Source organism: Pituophis catenifer, unplaced genomic scaffold, assembly GCF_029215685.1.
Source record: "Pituophis catenifer annectens isolate HBS135680 unplaced genomic scaffold, rPitCat1.0.hap2 SCAF_1, whole genome shotgun sequence".
NCBI lineage: Eukaryota > Metazoa > Chordata > Lepidosauria > Squamata > Colubridae > Pituophis > Pituophis catenifer.
The window spans coordinates 332442079-332457339 of record NW_027256881.1 but is presented as its reverse complement, the minus strand read 5'-3'; the positions used below and the strand labels follow the sequence as shown (position 1 = coordinate 332457339).

Sequence of the window (15261 nt, the reverse complement as noted above, 5' to 3'; positions counted from 1 at the left end):
GGAATAACAGAAGAAGGGCTTGAGTCTAGAAAATTAAAATGTAATTTTTCTTTTACCCTTCCTCCCTCCCTCCCTCCCCCCCTCTCTTTCTTTCCCTTCCTCTCTCTCTCTCTTTCTCCCCCCCCCCCCAATTTTATAGACAATTAGACCGAATTTGAATCCAAGCATATTTTGGTGCATTTTTATTTAAACAAAAGCATTTTCGTTTCTCATTTCTTAACTGAATCAAAACCTTATACCTTAATGAATCCAATTATGGATTAAAATAAATAAATAATTGAATCTTGTTCAATTCTTTGGTTTTACTAGTGTCTCTTTATCTTCTAAGTCTTGGGGGCTAAACCTGTGTTTAATAACGTATTTAATAATGCCTGCTTAGCTTAGCTTCTAATTAGAGGCTCTTCGGTTCTTTTTTCTTCCTCAGATACAGACTATTGTAGAAGAGCTGAACATAGACAATGAAATAACTGCATTTCACTCTCGATAGAGAGGAAACTACTCTCATACTGGTACTACAGCAGTCAGTCCTTCCCTTGACTTAAATCTTATCTGTAAAAATCAAAGTACTTTTTAGACTACAATTTAAAACAGGTGTGTCCAACCCACAGCCCATGGGCCACATGCAGCCCTGGACAGCTAGTAATGCAGCCCCAAAAGATAAAAACTGAAGGAAGTTTGTTATTTGTGTACATTAACTATTTTATATATTTTACATGAGACTCAAAACAACTCCTTTTCACTCAGTGTGGCTCAGACAAGCCAAAAGGCTGGACACTCATGATTTAAAAGCTTTCCAAAAGGGAGACAGAAACATTCAAAAACCTCACAGACACATCATATTTAACTATATACTATTTAGGAACATGGAGGTTCAGTTTGATATAATGAATAACAGCCATTCATACACCAGCTGGCCCATGAACAGGGCACAATGGGACAGCCTACCTCTATTAGTTATTTCTTAATAACTGGTATTTAGATGTAGACTTTCTCAGTCCTAAGAAGAAGGCCATGGCAAATCATTTTTGAAATCTTGCCAAGAAAACTGCAAAGATTTGTCCAGGAAGTTGCCAGAAGTCAAGATTGACTCGAGGGCAAGTGTGCTCGCACATGCATGCACTCGCACGCACACACACTACCTCTGAATATGAATTTTTTATTAATTCTAATATTGACTACATTGAATAACTGCTAATCAACCTGCCAAAGTAGAATTACTTCTTTAACTTAAAACAGGGTTTCCCAATTTTGGTAACTTTAAGATAGGTGGATTTCAACTCTCAGAATTCCCCAGGCAATCATATCTGAGTTGGGAATTCTGGGAATTGAAGTCCACGTGTCTTAAAGGTGCCAAGGTTGGGAAACCCTGACTTAAAGAGTTTCAAAAACTGCTTTTGCTAAGACCTGCTACAAGTGGCTGAAAAACCATGGGCTGATTAATCCAGGAATCTCTAGAAAAGATTTATAGGTAGATTTAAGAACAGGTGCCATGCATTTTCTACCTATGTGATACCTCCATTTGAGGGAAACAGAGATCTATTGGCTGCTATTTACACAATTATGGATTCTGTATGCTCCGAGGCATTCTAGTTCTCTAAATACAAGTTGCTAGTGATTATATAAAAGCGTCTGGAGGTTTTCATTTGTATTGCTTATGAAATACTGGCATCTAGTCAGATGCTATGAGAAAAAGTGCTGGAATGCTATTTCTTCTAGAACCAGGGCAGGTTTTGTTTAAATGGTAGAGAAGCATTTGGGTAGCTCTCATTCATTGCCCTATCCTGATCAGTCACCATCATGATGGGCATTTCTACCCTCAGGTGTGACTCACTATTATTTACTCCAAGTGAATGTAGAACAAAAGAATATGCATGCAAACCACCTTGAAATGTTTAGTGGTCATCAAGGATTGACTGGTGTTTGATGGTACTGTTTTAAGAGATTAACAGAGTTGGAAGGGACTTTGTAGGTCATCTAGTCCAACCCTCTGCCCAATCAAGAGACCCTACACCATTTCTGGCAGATGGCAGTTCAGTCTCTTCTCGAAAGCTTCCAGTGATGAAGCTCCCACAACTTGCGAAGGCAAGCTGTTCCATTGGTTGATTGCTCTCACTGTCAGAAAATTTCACCTTATTTCCAGGTCAAATCTCTCCTTATTCAGTTTCCATCCATTGTTCCTTGTCTGGCCTTCAGGTGCTTTGGAAAATAGGTTGAAATCCCCCCTCTCTGTGGCAGCCCCTCAAATATTGGAACACTGCTATCATGTCTCCCCTGATACTTCTCCTACATCATCCATGTTGGGATTGACAGGATGTCTGCAGTTTGGTATCACGACAATCAGGTTGGAGCAAAGCCCCTTGCGTTCAAAATATGGCTGAAATAGAATTCCTTTATGGGTTGTTTCAGCCGGTCACCTTGAATATCCCAAGTGAATTGCTTTCAACTCTCTTCAAATTGCTTTCACCTCTCTTTCACTACATTCACTTTGGTCTTATCCAGGAGGCCCAGAAGTCCAAATCACACAGCATCTGAACGACGACCATACACACGATCGGCATCAGCCTCGCACATTGTACTCACATAATCGTGGAAAGCTTTGGCCTCACTTGAGTGTTCGCAGGTCTCTCGCCGATCAGGTGCTGCACAGTACAGGTCCCAAAACACACTATGGGATAGCAAGGGAACAAGGAGAAAGAGAGGCAACATTAATATGGATTTGGGACCTTTAGGAAGAAGATGCCAGGATAAAAGGAACTTAAAGTTCCCCATGCTTTATTTGCATCCAAATTTATTTAGCATCACTTGTGGTCCTTCAGATGTTGCCATATTAGAACTTTCAGGTTCCCTGGCTACGGCGGAGCTGTTGAAAGTAGAAGTTCTAGAAAAGCATGTGCTAGATATCCATAACTTAACTGGGAAATCCTAGAAGAAATCTGGACTGTTGGCATGTAGATTATTTGCTTTCAAAGCTTAGATCACGATTTGCCCAGCTCTGACCAAGAATGTTGATTCAGGTTCCAGGAAGAGCAGCTTCTCCCAGCAGCTTTAACTGAAATGCCAAAGCCTTGATGTGGAGCCTCCACATAAAGTACTGGAACCCAACCAAGATTATCAACTAACCAAGGCACAGAAGCAAATGTTTGTAATTACAGGCAATGTAACCCAACAGAGATTATCTTTCTCCAGGCTCATTTTTTGCAAATTAAAAGTTTACACAACTTCCTAAAATCTGAAGGAGTTGGTAGCACCTTTTCAGGCCAATGTATTTTGTTAAAACAAAAGCTGTTCCTCTAAAAGGGCGCTATCAGTCTCCTAATTTTTGGCTATCCCAGACTAACAGCTCTGTTCCCACAATGGGCAATACAACATACCGGTACATACATACATAGACAGTATGAGTCATTCCATTTGCTTAGGTTGGTTCAGTATTTTTCTGACTCCAGAAAACAGATTATATAGGAAGTATATAATATATATATATATAACTTCCTATATTCCTGTTTTCTGGATTCAGAAAAATACTGAACCAACCTAAGCAAATGGAATGATACACATCATGGTCTGTTACCCCAAATGTTAAACCTAACCCAGCTCAATATGGGATCTGAACGCTAAATGCTTTAACTGATCTTAAGATTTTTTTTTTTTTTAGAATATAGCCAACTAGACTGAGAATTGTGGTTAATTAAAAGTCAGGGGCAAGGTAAAAAAGTCAAGATGGCAACTATGATGTACATTAAAAAAGGAACAGGGTCTCAATTATGAGGGCAGAGTCACCACTTTGACTTTTTTGACAACCCCTGTTCCAGCAAACATAGAGCTTTCTGATAGTCCACCCATGAACTGATGCTTGCACCTAGGGTGGACAGTAGTTTTGAGGTCAAAAAAACCCGCAGCTGGGTGATTCTGTAACAGAATTTAAGTAAGAAGTGAGTCACTGGAGCTATAATGTCACTGAAAACACTCTATGAGGGAGATGAGGGTCTCTAAATATCATTAATACATCGAAGAAGAAATAAAGAGAGAGAGAGGGAGGGAGGGAGGGAGGGAGGGAGGGAAGAAGGAAGGAAGGGAGTTGTAATCCTCAGCACCTCCAGAATGATTATCAAACTGTAATTTTTAATGCAACAGGAGGACAGAATGGTTAAATAAATGGCTGGAAAGTATTATTACTTACATTTAATTTTAAATGAAGTGAACGCTGAATTACGGTAATTTTTTTCAGAGCAAAGGACTGTCTTGTGCTACCCAAAGGGGACATACAGCCTTTGTTTGGGTCAGAAAAAAACAACCACTCTCCATCTTACAATCAGAATGCCGGGAAAAGAATCTCTGTGCAGAAACTGCCAGAAGACACTGGCAGCTGCCCCTTAGCTACCAGATGCAGAAGCTGGGCAGTCAGCTACTGTTAAAAAGAGAATGAAATGTAATTTCAGAACGAAATGAAATGTCATCCCTCCCTTTGATGATACATACACTCCTCTATTTCTCCCAACTTCATCTTGCAATCCAACAGGTCAGACAGGTTTACAAAGGACACCACAATCAACCAAACCATTGAGCTGATTAGATATCAAACTTCCTGGCCAGGATCAATGAGCTATGGATGCGGGCACCACAGGCTCCCACCCAAACGCTAACAAAGCAAAGCTCTGTCTTTGGGTGAGGAGGATCTATCTTTTTGTAGCTGTGCAGATGCCCAAGCCACCCAGTGGCCAAATGCCCGCTTAACATGCCTTTGACCTTCTCCCTCTAGCTTCTGAAGGGTTAAGCCCAGCAGCCTGGATCCTCTCCTTGCTTGTTTCAGCCTCCAATAAATCAGGCTGCTTGTTGGATTTCTGGGAAGCAGTCCCCTGGCCCCATGGGAGAGGAGTCACGTGATCTCCGCTGCTGCGTGGGGCCTCTCCCCTTGTGGTCTTTCTGCAAAGTCTTGGCGGAGGTGGGGGGGGGAAGAGGAGCATAACTATCCCCATAGTGTCTGCCAAGAATGCACAGTTGCCAAGAATGTTTAGAGGGACAAGGAAAATTAGCCATGGACCTGGAATTTCTATCTTGCCATCAAGCATATGTATCTGTAGATTTATACACGCAGACTTCACTTTGGCCATGATTCTTGCTGTAAATTTAGAAGGCCCAGGAAGATTTACTCTTGCTGGTTCATAAACTACACCAGGGGTCAGCAACCTATGGCTCCGGAGCCACATGTGGCTCTTTGGGCCCTCTGCTGTGGCTCCCTGTCAAGTGATCCCAACACTGGCTGGCCCTGCCCCTTGCCCTCCCCTTCCCTCCCCGTCACTCCTCACCTGGCCTGAGAAGGTAAGGGCAATGGCGGGGGATGGAGAACCAGCCAGACAGAGAGATACAGAGAGAGGGGGAGAGAGAGAGAGAGACATAGAGAGATACAGAGAGAGAGGGAGAGAGGGGGGGGAGAGAAGGAGGGAGGGGAGAGAGAGATATGTCAAAAGGATTTATAGGTGAGTACCAAGGTACTGGTAGTCACCTATAATAAAGCCCTTCATGGCATGGGCCTGGGGTATTTGCAGGATCACCTCCTACCGGCCTCCCACCGCCCAGTGCGCTCACATAGGGCTGCCATCCTCCGGGTCCCCTCGGCCAGACAGTGTCGGCTGGCAGTCCCCAGGATGAGGGCATTCTCTGTGGTCGCACCGACCCTCTGGTATGGCTTGCCTACCGGGCTCCGGACGGCCCCCGACCTCCGCACCTTCCGCGCCAACCTAAAGACATGGCTCTTTCAGCAACTTCCCTGATCTGCTGTGGATTTTAACTTGGGGATTTGGGGATTTTAAATTGGTTTTTAATATTATTTAATCTTTATCTATTGTCGGGTTGTTTATTGTTGTGAGCCGCTCCGAGTCCTATGGGAGAAAGGCGGCATATAAATAATTTTTGTGGTTCCCTGTGTTTTTTAACAACTGGTTCTCTGCCCTAATGACCGGCTGGGTAGGCGTGGCTGGGGGGGTGGTCATGTGACCGGTGGAAGTGAGTGACATTGAGTTGGCCACACCCACCCAGGTTTTGTGGCTCCCGGTGTTTTCTTTTCTGTGGGAAACGGGTCCAAATGGCTCTTTGAGAATTTAAGGTTGCAGACCCCTGAACTACACCAAAAAACAGTAAAATGGGGCTGGGCCAATTGTAATTGCATCATGTTGTGGCAAAGCTCAGCAACTATCTTAGTTACGTGGTATGATCCATGCTGTCACGTTGAGCCATTGTTTTGTTTTCCTGTTTGGGAATTGCATGTTACACAAAACATGTTTTGCTAACCTGCACTTAGCTTTAAGGTGTTGTATGAGCAAGCCATTCTATCACCATGGGCAGGTAATTTGGGGGGGACTCCAGAATGAGGATTAATTTTAATTTTTTTTATTTATTAAATTTATATGCCGCGCGGCTCTCCTACAGGTAGACTTTGAACTATTTTGAACTATTTCTGAAAAAGAAAGGAAAACAGGGCCTGATGTCCAAGATCAAAACGACGTGCTAGACAACTATTAATATCCTGTCCCAAAGATGCTTTTTTCAAGAGGCAACTGGACTTTGTTTTGCTTTGAGGACATTTCGCTTCTCATCCAAGAAGCTTCTTCAGCTCTGCCTGAATGGCAGGGAGTGGAAGGATTTATACTCCTTGCAGACAGCTGGTCAAAAAAGAATGCAAATGACCAGCTGTCTCCAAGGAGTATAAATCCTTCCATTCCCCACCATCCAGTCAGAGCTGAACAAGCTTCTTGGATGAGAAGTGAACGGTCTTCAAAGAAAAACAAGAATTTCAGTTGCCTCTTGAAAAAGCACCTTTGGGACAACCATGAACTGGATGACTGAGAATCTCCATAGATATTAACATCCTGCTTCTCAGTTGCAAACAAAATCAGTCCCATTTCCAATCTTGAAAAATAGCTCTATTATCCAAATAAGTTAGGGGAGGGGATTGGCACATACGATGCCTGGGAAGCCCCATTAAATTCATCCGGGCTTACTTCCTGGTATACGAGCCCAAGATTATTGCAGCCTTTTGCATGTTACTCTGAGCTGGCCTTCACTGAATTTTGCAGGGCTCATTTCCTAGAGACGATCAGCCGTTTTGCTGGGATTCTGCTGAAACAAATACGTACCTGCCTTGAAATAAATTTGTTCATGACCAAAATGACAAAGTAGTGTATGCAGTAACTTGTAATTTCATATACCAAATGAGATTGCTAGAAGGAAGAGACCCTCTTACTTTCCATTTCTTATTGCAGTAATAAGGATCACAATAACCTAAACGATAGGATATCTCGAAAGCTCAGCCCTCACTTAAAATGACCTGGGGCAATGGGAGGAGAGGAATTTTGGATTTATCACCCAGAAGGCTAATGCTGCCAATAAAAACTGATCAAATTGCAAGCAGGAAAAAGGGATTTCTGTGCCTGCTTTTATTTCCTGTGTTCGTTTGGAAAAAAAAAATTGTGATTCATTTTACAATATTTATCATTTGGGCCAGTCCTGATTCTCTGGGCAGGATACAATAAAAACAAAGCAAAAATGCAAATTTAATATAAACAATTTAAAGAATATAATCCAAAAACATATGCAAATCTTTAATCTAATCTAATCTAATCTAATCTAATCTAATCTAATCTAATCTAATCTAATCTAATTGCTGAACATGTACTGAAACTAAATTACTTTGACTTGTTTACAAAATGCCAGGAAGTTCAGAAACATCTGTACCTCTGAGAGAAAGTATTTCTAATATGGGGGCCACCACTGAGAAGGCCTGTCACATGATCAATAAGGCCCGTACTTTCTAAGGAAAGCATTCCTGCAACAGGTCCTCTCTGGAGGATCACCCAGGAGAGGCAGTTTCAATTTGAACAAGTTGTTGCCCAAATATCCTGATGTTGCTCCACAAAGCATAATACAAAATGTGTCTGAATATATATGTGATGCCACTTTGCGGTACAGAGCAGCATTAAGTGCTCTGAATACACTACCAGAAGAAGCATTTCACTCTTTATAGATCTCATCTATTGAGAGTAATTGATAGATGGGATCTCATCCTTCCTAAATGGCATGAGAAAATAAAGGTAATTCTTGTTTAGCGAGCACAATTGGAACCAGCAACTCAGCTGTTAAACAAAGTGGTTGCTAAATGAAACCATGACTTTTGCTTACGATCTTACTTCAGTTATCCTTTGCTTTACAGACCTGCAAAGATCTTTTCACCACCATTACAATTAGTCACTAAACAAGGCACTCACTAGAAGAGGACTACCTGAATTTCACTTCTGTAGTTGGGTACCCTTTTGATCCCAACTGGAATCAATTGGGGGTGGGGGGAGAGAAAGAAAAAAAAAAAAAAAAAGAGAGAGAGAGAGAGAGAGAGAGAGAGAGAGAGAGAGAGAGAGAGAGAGAATACTGTAGATATTCTTGGACAGAGAATCAATAATTGAGGAATTGCCAATCAAAACTTAGCATATAATAAAACTATATTTTGTTAGCCACTGTATATTATATACACAGACATACATACCTATATGTATACATGCATGTTTCTTTGTGTATAGGTTATTGAGTTTACAATGCTTAATCCTTCAAACCAAATATTTATATACTTTGCCACAAACAATAAATTAGATGTCAGGAAGAAGATAAATACCTTGCAATGCATATGACATCAGGCAGATAAAGGAAAAGCTAGTCATTTCAACAGTATATCTGTGCATTTTTGACACTTTTAATGAACCGTCTCTTATTACACCAGGATGCTGCCAAATCTTATTGCTCTATTGTCCCTTGATCCCAAACTCTGATTCTCATGAAGGGAAATAGAGAAACATGCCACCAAAAGGAAAGATTCAGAGAGTAACAGAGAGGAAGGCTAAAAAGAAAGAAAGCAACTCTGTAAAAAAAGGAAGGGCACGGGGGGGGGGGGGGGAAGAAGAGGAGAGGGAAAACAAAAGGAAAGGAATTTGTGCATATGTGCTTTTAAAAAAACGGGAAAGATGCAAAGAGAAAAAAGTGTAGAAAAATGTAGCTGCAGCACAATCACGTACATAATAAAACAAAATCAGCCCCTTGAAAAAAGAAAGGGATGTGGTGGAAGGGAAGGAGGGAGGGAGGGAAGGCAGTTGGAAGAAGGCAGATGCTCTAAACAGACCCATCCGTCTAAAACTGAAGAGCCAGCCAAGTTTTGAGACTGGGGCAGGGGGAGTCAGCGTAGTGGGAGAGGGGGATATACAGCACTTCATCCATCATGCCCTCCAGACTCTCTTCCCACCACACAGGGAACCCTCCCCCTTTCTAGGCCCTTTCCCTGTGATAAGAGCCAAAGGTTGTGGGGGACGGACACTTATCAAGCCAGATCTCCATTGCCGCCACCCCCAGTTAGGTCCCTGGAATATTCTGCCTCTGGATTCCTCCAAATCACATCCATGTGTAGAAGCTGGAGCCAGACGCCGCAACGGACAGGGGGGGGGGGGGGGTTTCCGGGAAGGAGTGTGCATTGAGGGGGGAAAACTCTTGAATGTGTTCCAGTTGTGCCTGAAGCCAACAACAAGAATTGGGAGGAGGGGGCGACTTTTAAGGTTGGGACTGAAAGAGCAAAAATCCAGCAGACACACAGACAGACGTGCATACGCTCACCCTTCCCCAGTCAACGCCTCTTCCAAGGGTATCCAAAATTCCCTACCTTCCGGGAACTTTCTCCACCCTATTTTCTCTGCCAGCAAACTCCTGCAGAAGGCAGGAAAAATAAAGATGGGTGTGGTAGGCCTGCATGTGTGTATCTGTGTATATGTATCTAGAGATTCCATGAGCTACCTATGTTATATGAAATTTGGTCGCCGTGATGCCATGTCTTCTGCCATCATCCCCAACTTCTCAGGTTTTTCCACATGCTCTATTTCAAACTGCATGAAGGACTAGTAAGTTAAAACCTGTTCCATGTTTGCTTTTTGAAGGAATGCAAATACTCTCAGGATGCTGATCCTTCCTTCCTTCCTTCCTTCCTTCCTTCCTTCCTTCCTTCCTTCCTTCCCTCCCTCCCTCCCTCCTTTTCATTCCTTCCTTCCCTCCCTCCCTTCCCTTTATCATTATTTATTTTTAATTGGGTCAGCTCATGGCAGCATCCATACTTAACATTTCTACCTCCTCCTGTGAGTTGTTGAGGGGGAACAATTGGTCCAAAGTTATCCAGCTGGCTTTCCTGCCTAAGGCAGAACTAGAATTCAGCGTCCTGGTTTGTAGCCTAGCACCTTCAAAGTATAGCAAATTGGCTCTTGAGCCCAGCTGAGAATACAGGTAGTCCTCTCTTACCCATTGCCTTGTTTAGCAACTGTTAGAAATTATGACAGTGCTGAAAAAGTAGTATTTGCGACTACTCCTCAAATTTAAGAGCTGTCACAATATCCCCCGTCGCAACCACTGTGCATTTTACACCAGCTGTAAGGTAAAGGTAAAGGTTCCCTTCGCACATATGTGCTAGTCGTTCCCGACTCTAGGGGGCGGTGCTCATCTCCATTTCAAAGCCGAAGAGCCAGCGCTGTCTGAAGACGTCTCCATAGTCACGTGGCCAGCATGACTAAACACCAAAGGCGCATGGAACGTTTTTACCTTCCCACCAAAGGTGGTCCCTATTTTTCTACTTGCATTTTTATGTGCTTTCAAACTGCTAGGTTGGCAGAAGCTGGGACAAGTAACAGGAGCTCACCCTGTTACGTGGCACTAGGGATTCGAACCACTAAACTGCCGACCTTTCGATCGACAAGCTCAGCATCTTAGCCACTGAACCACCACGTCCCAGCTGTAGTGCCTCACAATTACCTGATTGCCAATGGCGAGCTTCACTGCTGGCTTCCAAGGAACAAAATCAGTGGGGAAGCTGGCAGTAAGTCACAGGACACATGATCCTGTGCTTAAGGATTCACCATTATTTGCTTAATGATTGCAGCAGAAATGATGTTGTAAATCTGATTCAGTCACGTGATATTTCACTTAACAACTGTGTCACTTAGCAATGTGAGTCACTGGTCCCAACTGAGGTTACTAAGTGAGGACTACCAGTACATTCTGAGAAGCAGGATAAGGTGAATGTCTGTTGGCCTTGATTTGTTCATGGCTTTATCTTCAATTGGAAATCACTGTTCTCAAATAATGATGTTACCAAAAGAGGAAAGGAAACTTGTTCAGTAAGTGTACAGATTCTTTATCTGAGAGTTTCTGAGTTCAATATCTGACAGCATATATCCCCTTAAAAAGATCTCAATCAGGGTGTAATGGAAAAATCCCCTCCGGTCCAAGATCTTGGAAAATCTTCTGTCATTCAGAAGAGCCAATAACAAATTTGATGAGCTGAACTGATAGGAAATAGCAGATCCTATGTTCACAGACCTGCCGTCCTGAATATGTGCTCTCTGAACAGTTTTGGCTAGGAATTGTGGTAGGTGATGTCCACATCATATTTGGAAAGACTGACACTGAATAATCAAGGAAATATCCATCTAGATCAGGGGTGTCAAACTCATGGCCCATGGGCCAGATGCATCACACACTGGCCACACCCACTCCCATTTTAGCTAAGGGGAGAAAAGTCACGATACCAGTGGTGGTATTCAGCTGGTTCTATCCAGTTCGGGCAAACCGGTAGCGGCGGCTGCGGGAGGCTCCGCCCACCCACCTGGATGTCATCACATCCCCCCCCCTTTTTTTAAATTGATTTATATGCCGCCCTTCTCCGGAGACTCAGGGCGGCTTACAGTGCGTTAAGCAATAGCCTTCATACTTTTGTATATTTATACAAAGTCAGCTTACTGCCCCCACAAACTGGGTCCTCAATTTACCTACCTTAGAAAGGATGGATGGCTGAGTCAACCTTGAGCCTGGTGAGATTCGAACTTACAGTAATTGCAGACAGCTGGTGTTAATCACAATGCTATCAGTCTGCTGAGCCACCAGGCCCTTTTCGATGTTCTGCGCATGCGCACGCTCACATTTGCGAATCCTTAGCGATGGTAAGTGAATACCACCCCTGCATGATATGTCGCGTGACGACAACGTTACAACGCACACTGATTTAGACTAACCATTCTTAACTTTGGCAACTCTAAGATGTGTGGACTTTGTGTCCTGGAATTGAAGTCCACGCCTCCTAAAGTTGCAAGGTAGGAAAACATTGATTTAGACAATGCATTCCACCCACCATCCCTTTGAGAAGACTGTGGATGCTACTCACCACCACCAGGAGTGAAGGAAGCCAGGTGGTTCTCCCAGGGTAATGTTCTTTTCCCACCGGATCTGCGGACAAGCAATAAAGTACCAGTTAAATAGATAAAGAGATCAGCTTTCCCCAATTTACCACTTCCAAAAGTGGCAGAACTACAACACCCAGAGTTCCACTGGACCATAAAAAAAAATGGCTTCCTGAACACTTTTGGGTGTATCTCATGGATTTTAGGTGGCTAATCACAAAAGTAATCTGTAAGTTAAATTATCAGGAGCCACTTTATGGAAATTTTCTGTTTTTACACAATGGCCTTGTACATCCTTTAGTGCCAGTTGACTATGCTGCACACATGAAAGAAACATACGAAAACATGGAACTGCTGTTGAAGCACATCCAGTACACCAAGGGCAACTGGAATATCTGTGGAGACCTAAAAGGAGTGGTTCTGCTGCTTGGAATGCAGCTCAGATTACCAAATACTCGGACAAGCTCCCAGGCTTGTCTTGTCCCATTGGGATTGGCCCGTCCCACCTGTGCCAGCAGAGGAGGCATTCTACAGGCCCCTTCAGCCTGACTGTTCTAGCTGGCGGGGTCCAGGAGAAGAGTCATCCCTGCCATTGCATCTGCCTTCTGGAACATCTTGCCCCCCGCTTCCCTCCCAATGTGAGGTTGGCTCCATTTTTCCTTACTTTTTGCAAGGGTGTAAAGACCTGGCTCTGCCAGTTAGCTTGGGCCCCCAATTGGGGAGCATCAGAGTGGAGATGGTTGATCGAGTAACAACAGATTCCACCTCCCTCCCATCCTGCCCCCGTCTTCTCCATCTGTAGTTGGATTTTAGTGGTTGGCACTAACTTATTTATATGTGTGTGTATGTGTATGTGTGTATATGCATACGTATACATATATATACACAATGAGGGGGAAGAAGAAGGACATATATTTATTTTTATGATTGTAAGCTGCCCAGAATGGTAAGAAAGATAGCTAATAAATTTAGTTAGTTAGTTAGTTAGTTAGACAGACAGACAGACAGACAGACAGAAGGGTGGACTGCTGGGGGTTCACAGAGGTTCGAGAGAACCTCTAGCTAAGATTCTGTGCAGTTCGGAGAACCCACAAATCCCACTTCTGGCTGGCCCCACCAACACCACCCCACACCTCCCATTCCCCACGCGGCCCGTTTTGGATGCAGGTAGTGCAGAGCGTGTGCGGAGGCTTGGGGAGGGTGAAAAACAGGCTTATCGGAAGTTCAGAAACCCCGGAAACAGGACTCCAGAGGGCCTCCGGAGCCTGAGGAGGCCATTTTCGCCCTTCTGGAGGCTTGAGGAAAACCTCCGGAGCCCTGGGATGACAAAAATGCCCCCCTCCACCATGGTGCAGGAGGCTGACTAGGCCACACCCACTATGGCCACGCCCACACAGCAACCGGGCAGAGAACCCCTTGCTATTTGGTTGAATTTGGTTCTGGGGCAGGAAAAAGTGGCACATGAACCATTTATTGACATAAGAAAGATATTTTTGGCCCCTCTTCCCATAAAGCTCACGTACAAATTTTGTGAAAGCAATGAACAAGGAAGGTGATGCTTTCTGTTACTTGAGACAGATGTTTCCAAGAATAACTGATGCTAAGAGTAAGGAAGGCATTTTTGTTGGATCACAGTTGAGATACACCATCAATGACAAGCAGTTCAATGATCTGTTAGTAGGACCAGAGAAAGTCACCTAGAAAGCATTCAAGGATATAGTTGAGAATTTTCTTAGCAACAGAGTGCCAAACTACATTCAGCTAGTTGACAAACTTCTTACAGTATGCAGTGCCACAAGTCACTGAAGATTCATTTCCTACATTCACACTTGAACTTTTTCCCCAAAAGTCTAGGCTCAGTCAGCGATGAACATGGTGAAAGGTTTCACCACGGAAAAACAATTTCAGGGGAACCAGAATCCATCAATTCTGTCTGACTACTGTTGGGCATTGGAGCGAGATGTATCGGACACAGTATAAATGAAAATCAGCAGCGAAACACTTCTGGCCCCGTTCAAAACCATTAACTGCAGAAGCATGGTTAAGACTTAGAGACGAAGGCTCCTTGGGAAGTCTCAACAAGGTTTAGAATAGTAGCAACAAAAATTAAGTAAGCGTCTTTCAAGTACAGCCTGACTCCAAGCAGCCTCATACACATATTCATGTAGATATTTTGGCATCAACATGGAAGTAATTTGCCCTTGATTGCCATCTTCTGGCTTTAAAAAACCCCGACCCAGATGTAGTTTTCAGCCCGGGATTTCCTAGAAGTCTTCTATCCAAATAATCCAAGATATTGTGACCTACCTGGCAGTAGGAAGGAATGAAATTTATTACAGGTAATCTTCCACTTACAATCACAATTGGGACCAGAATTTCTACAGCTAAGCAAGGCAGTGGTTAAGTGAGTCACACTCAATTGCACGATCTTTTTTTCCCTTTGCCATGGTGGCCAAGTGAATCACTGCCGTTAAATAAATCATGCAATTGTTAAGTGAATCCAGCTTCCCCTTACTGACTCTGCTGTTTGGAAGCTGGCTGGGAAGGTACCAAATGGTGATCACCATAACCCTTTGCAACTGTTGTAAATACATGCTGCTTGCCAAGCCCCCACATTCTGATTATGTGACTGTGGGAATGGTGCGACAGTCGTAAGTGTGAGGAGTGGTCATAAATCACTTTTTTTAAAATGTCACTGTGACTTTGAAAGTTCATCAGATGTATGGTTGTAAGTCCTGTATTCTAAGACAGAGTGATGGACAGTAACTTAAAAGACTGAAGATTAATTAAAAAGACTGAAGATGTTGAGACTCTAGAAAGAATGCAGAGAAGAGCAACAAAGATGATTAAGGGACTGAAATATATGATGAACGGTTGCAGAAACTGGGCATGGTTAGTCTAATGAAGAGAAGGACCAGGGGAGACATTACAGCAGTCTTCCAATATTTGAGGGGCTGCCACAAAGAGGAGGGGTTCAATCTATTTTCCAAGGCACCTGAAGGCCAGACAAGGAACA

General features: G+C 43.4%; 1 protein-coding gene across 1 annotated transcript in view; it reads right to left on the bottom strand.

Moving 5' to 3' along the window:
• SSBP4 (single stranded DNA binding protein 4) overlaps positions 1-15261 on the bottom strand; it is a 66414-nt gene that overhangs the window by 26545 nt on the left and 24608 nt on the right. Inside the window, exons 3-4 of the mRNA XM_070931759.1 lie at positions 12230-12291; positions 2581-2665 (exon numbers count right to left, since the gene is read on the bottom strand). Coding sequence (XP_070787860.1) covers positions 2581-2665; positions 12230-12291 — 147 coding nt within the window. The remainder of the gene's footprint in view (positions 1-2580; positions 2666-12229; positions 12292-15261) is intronic.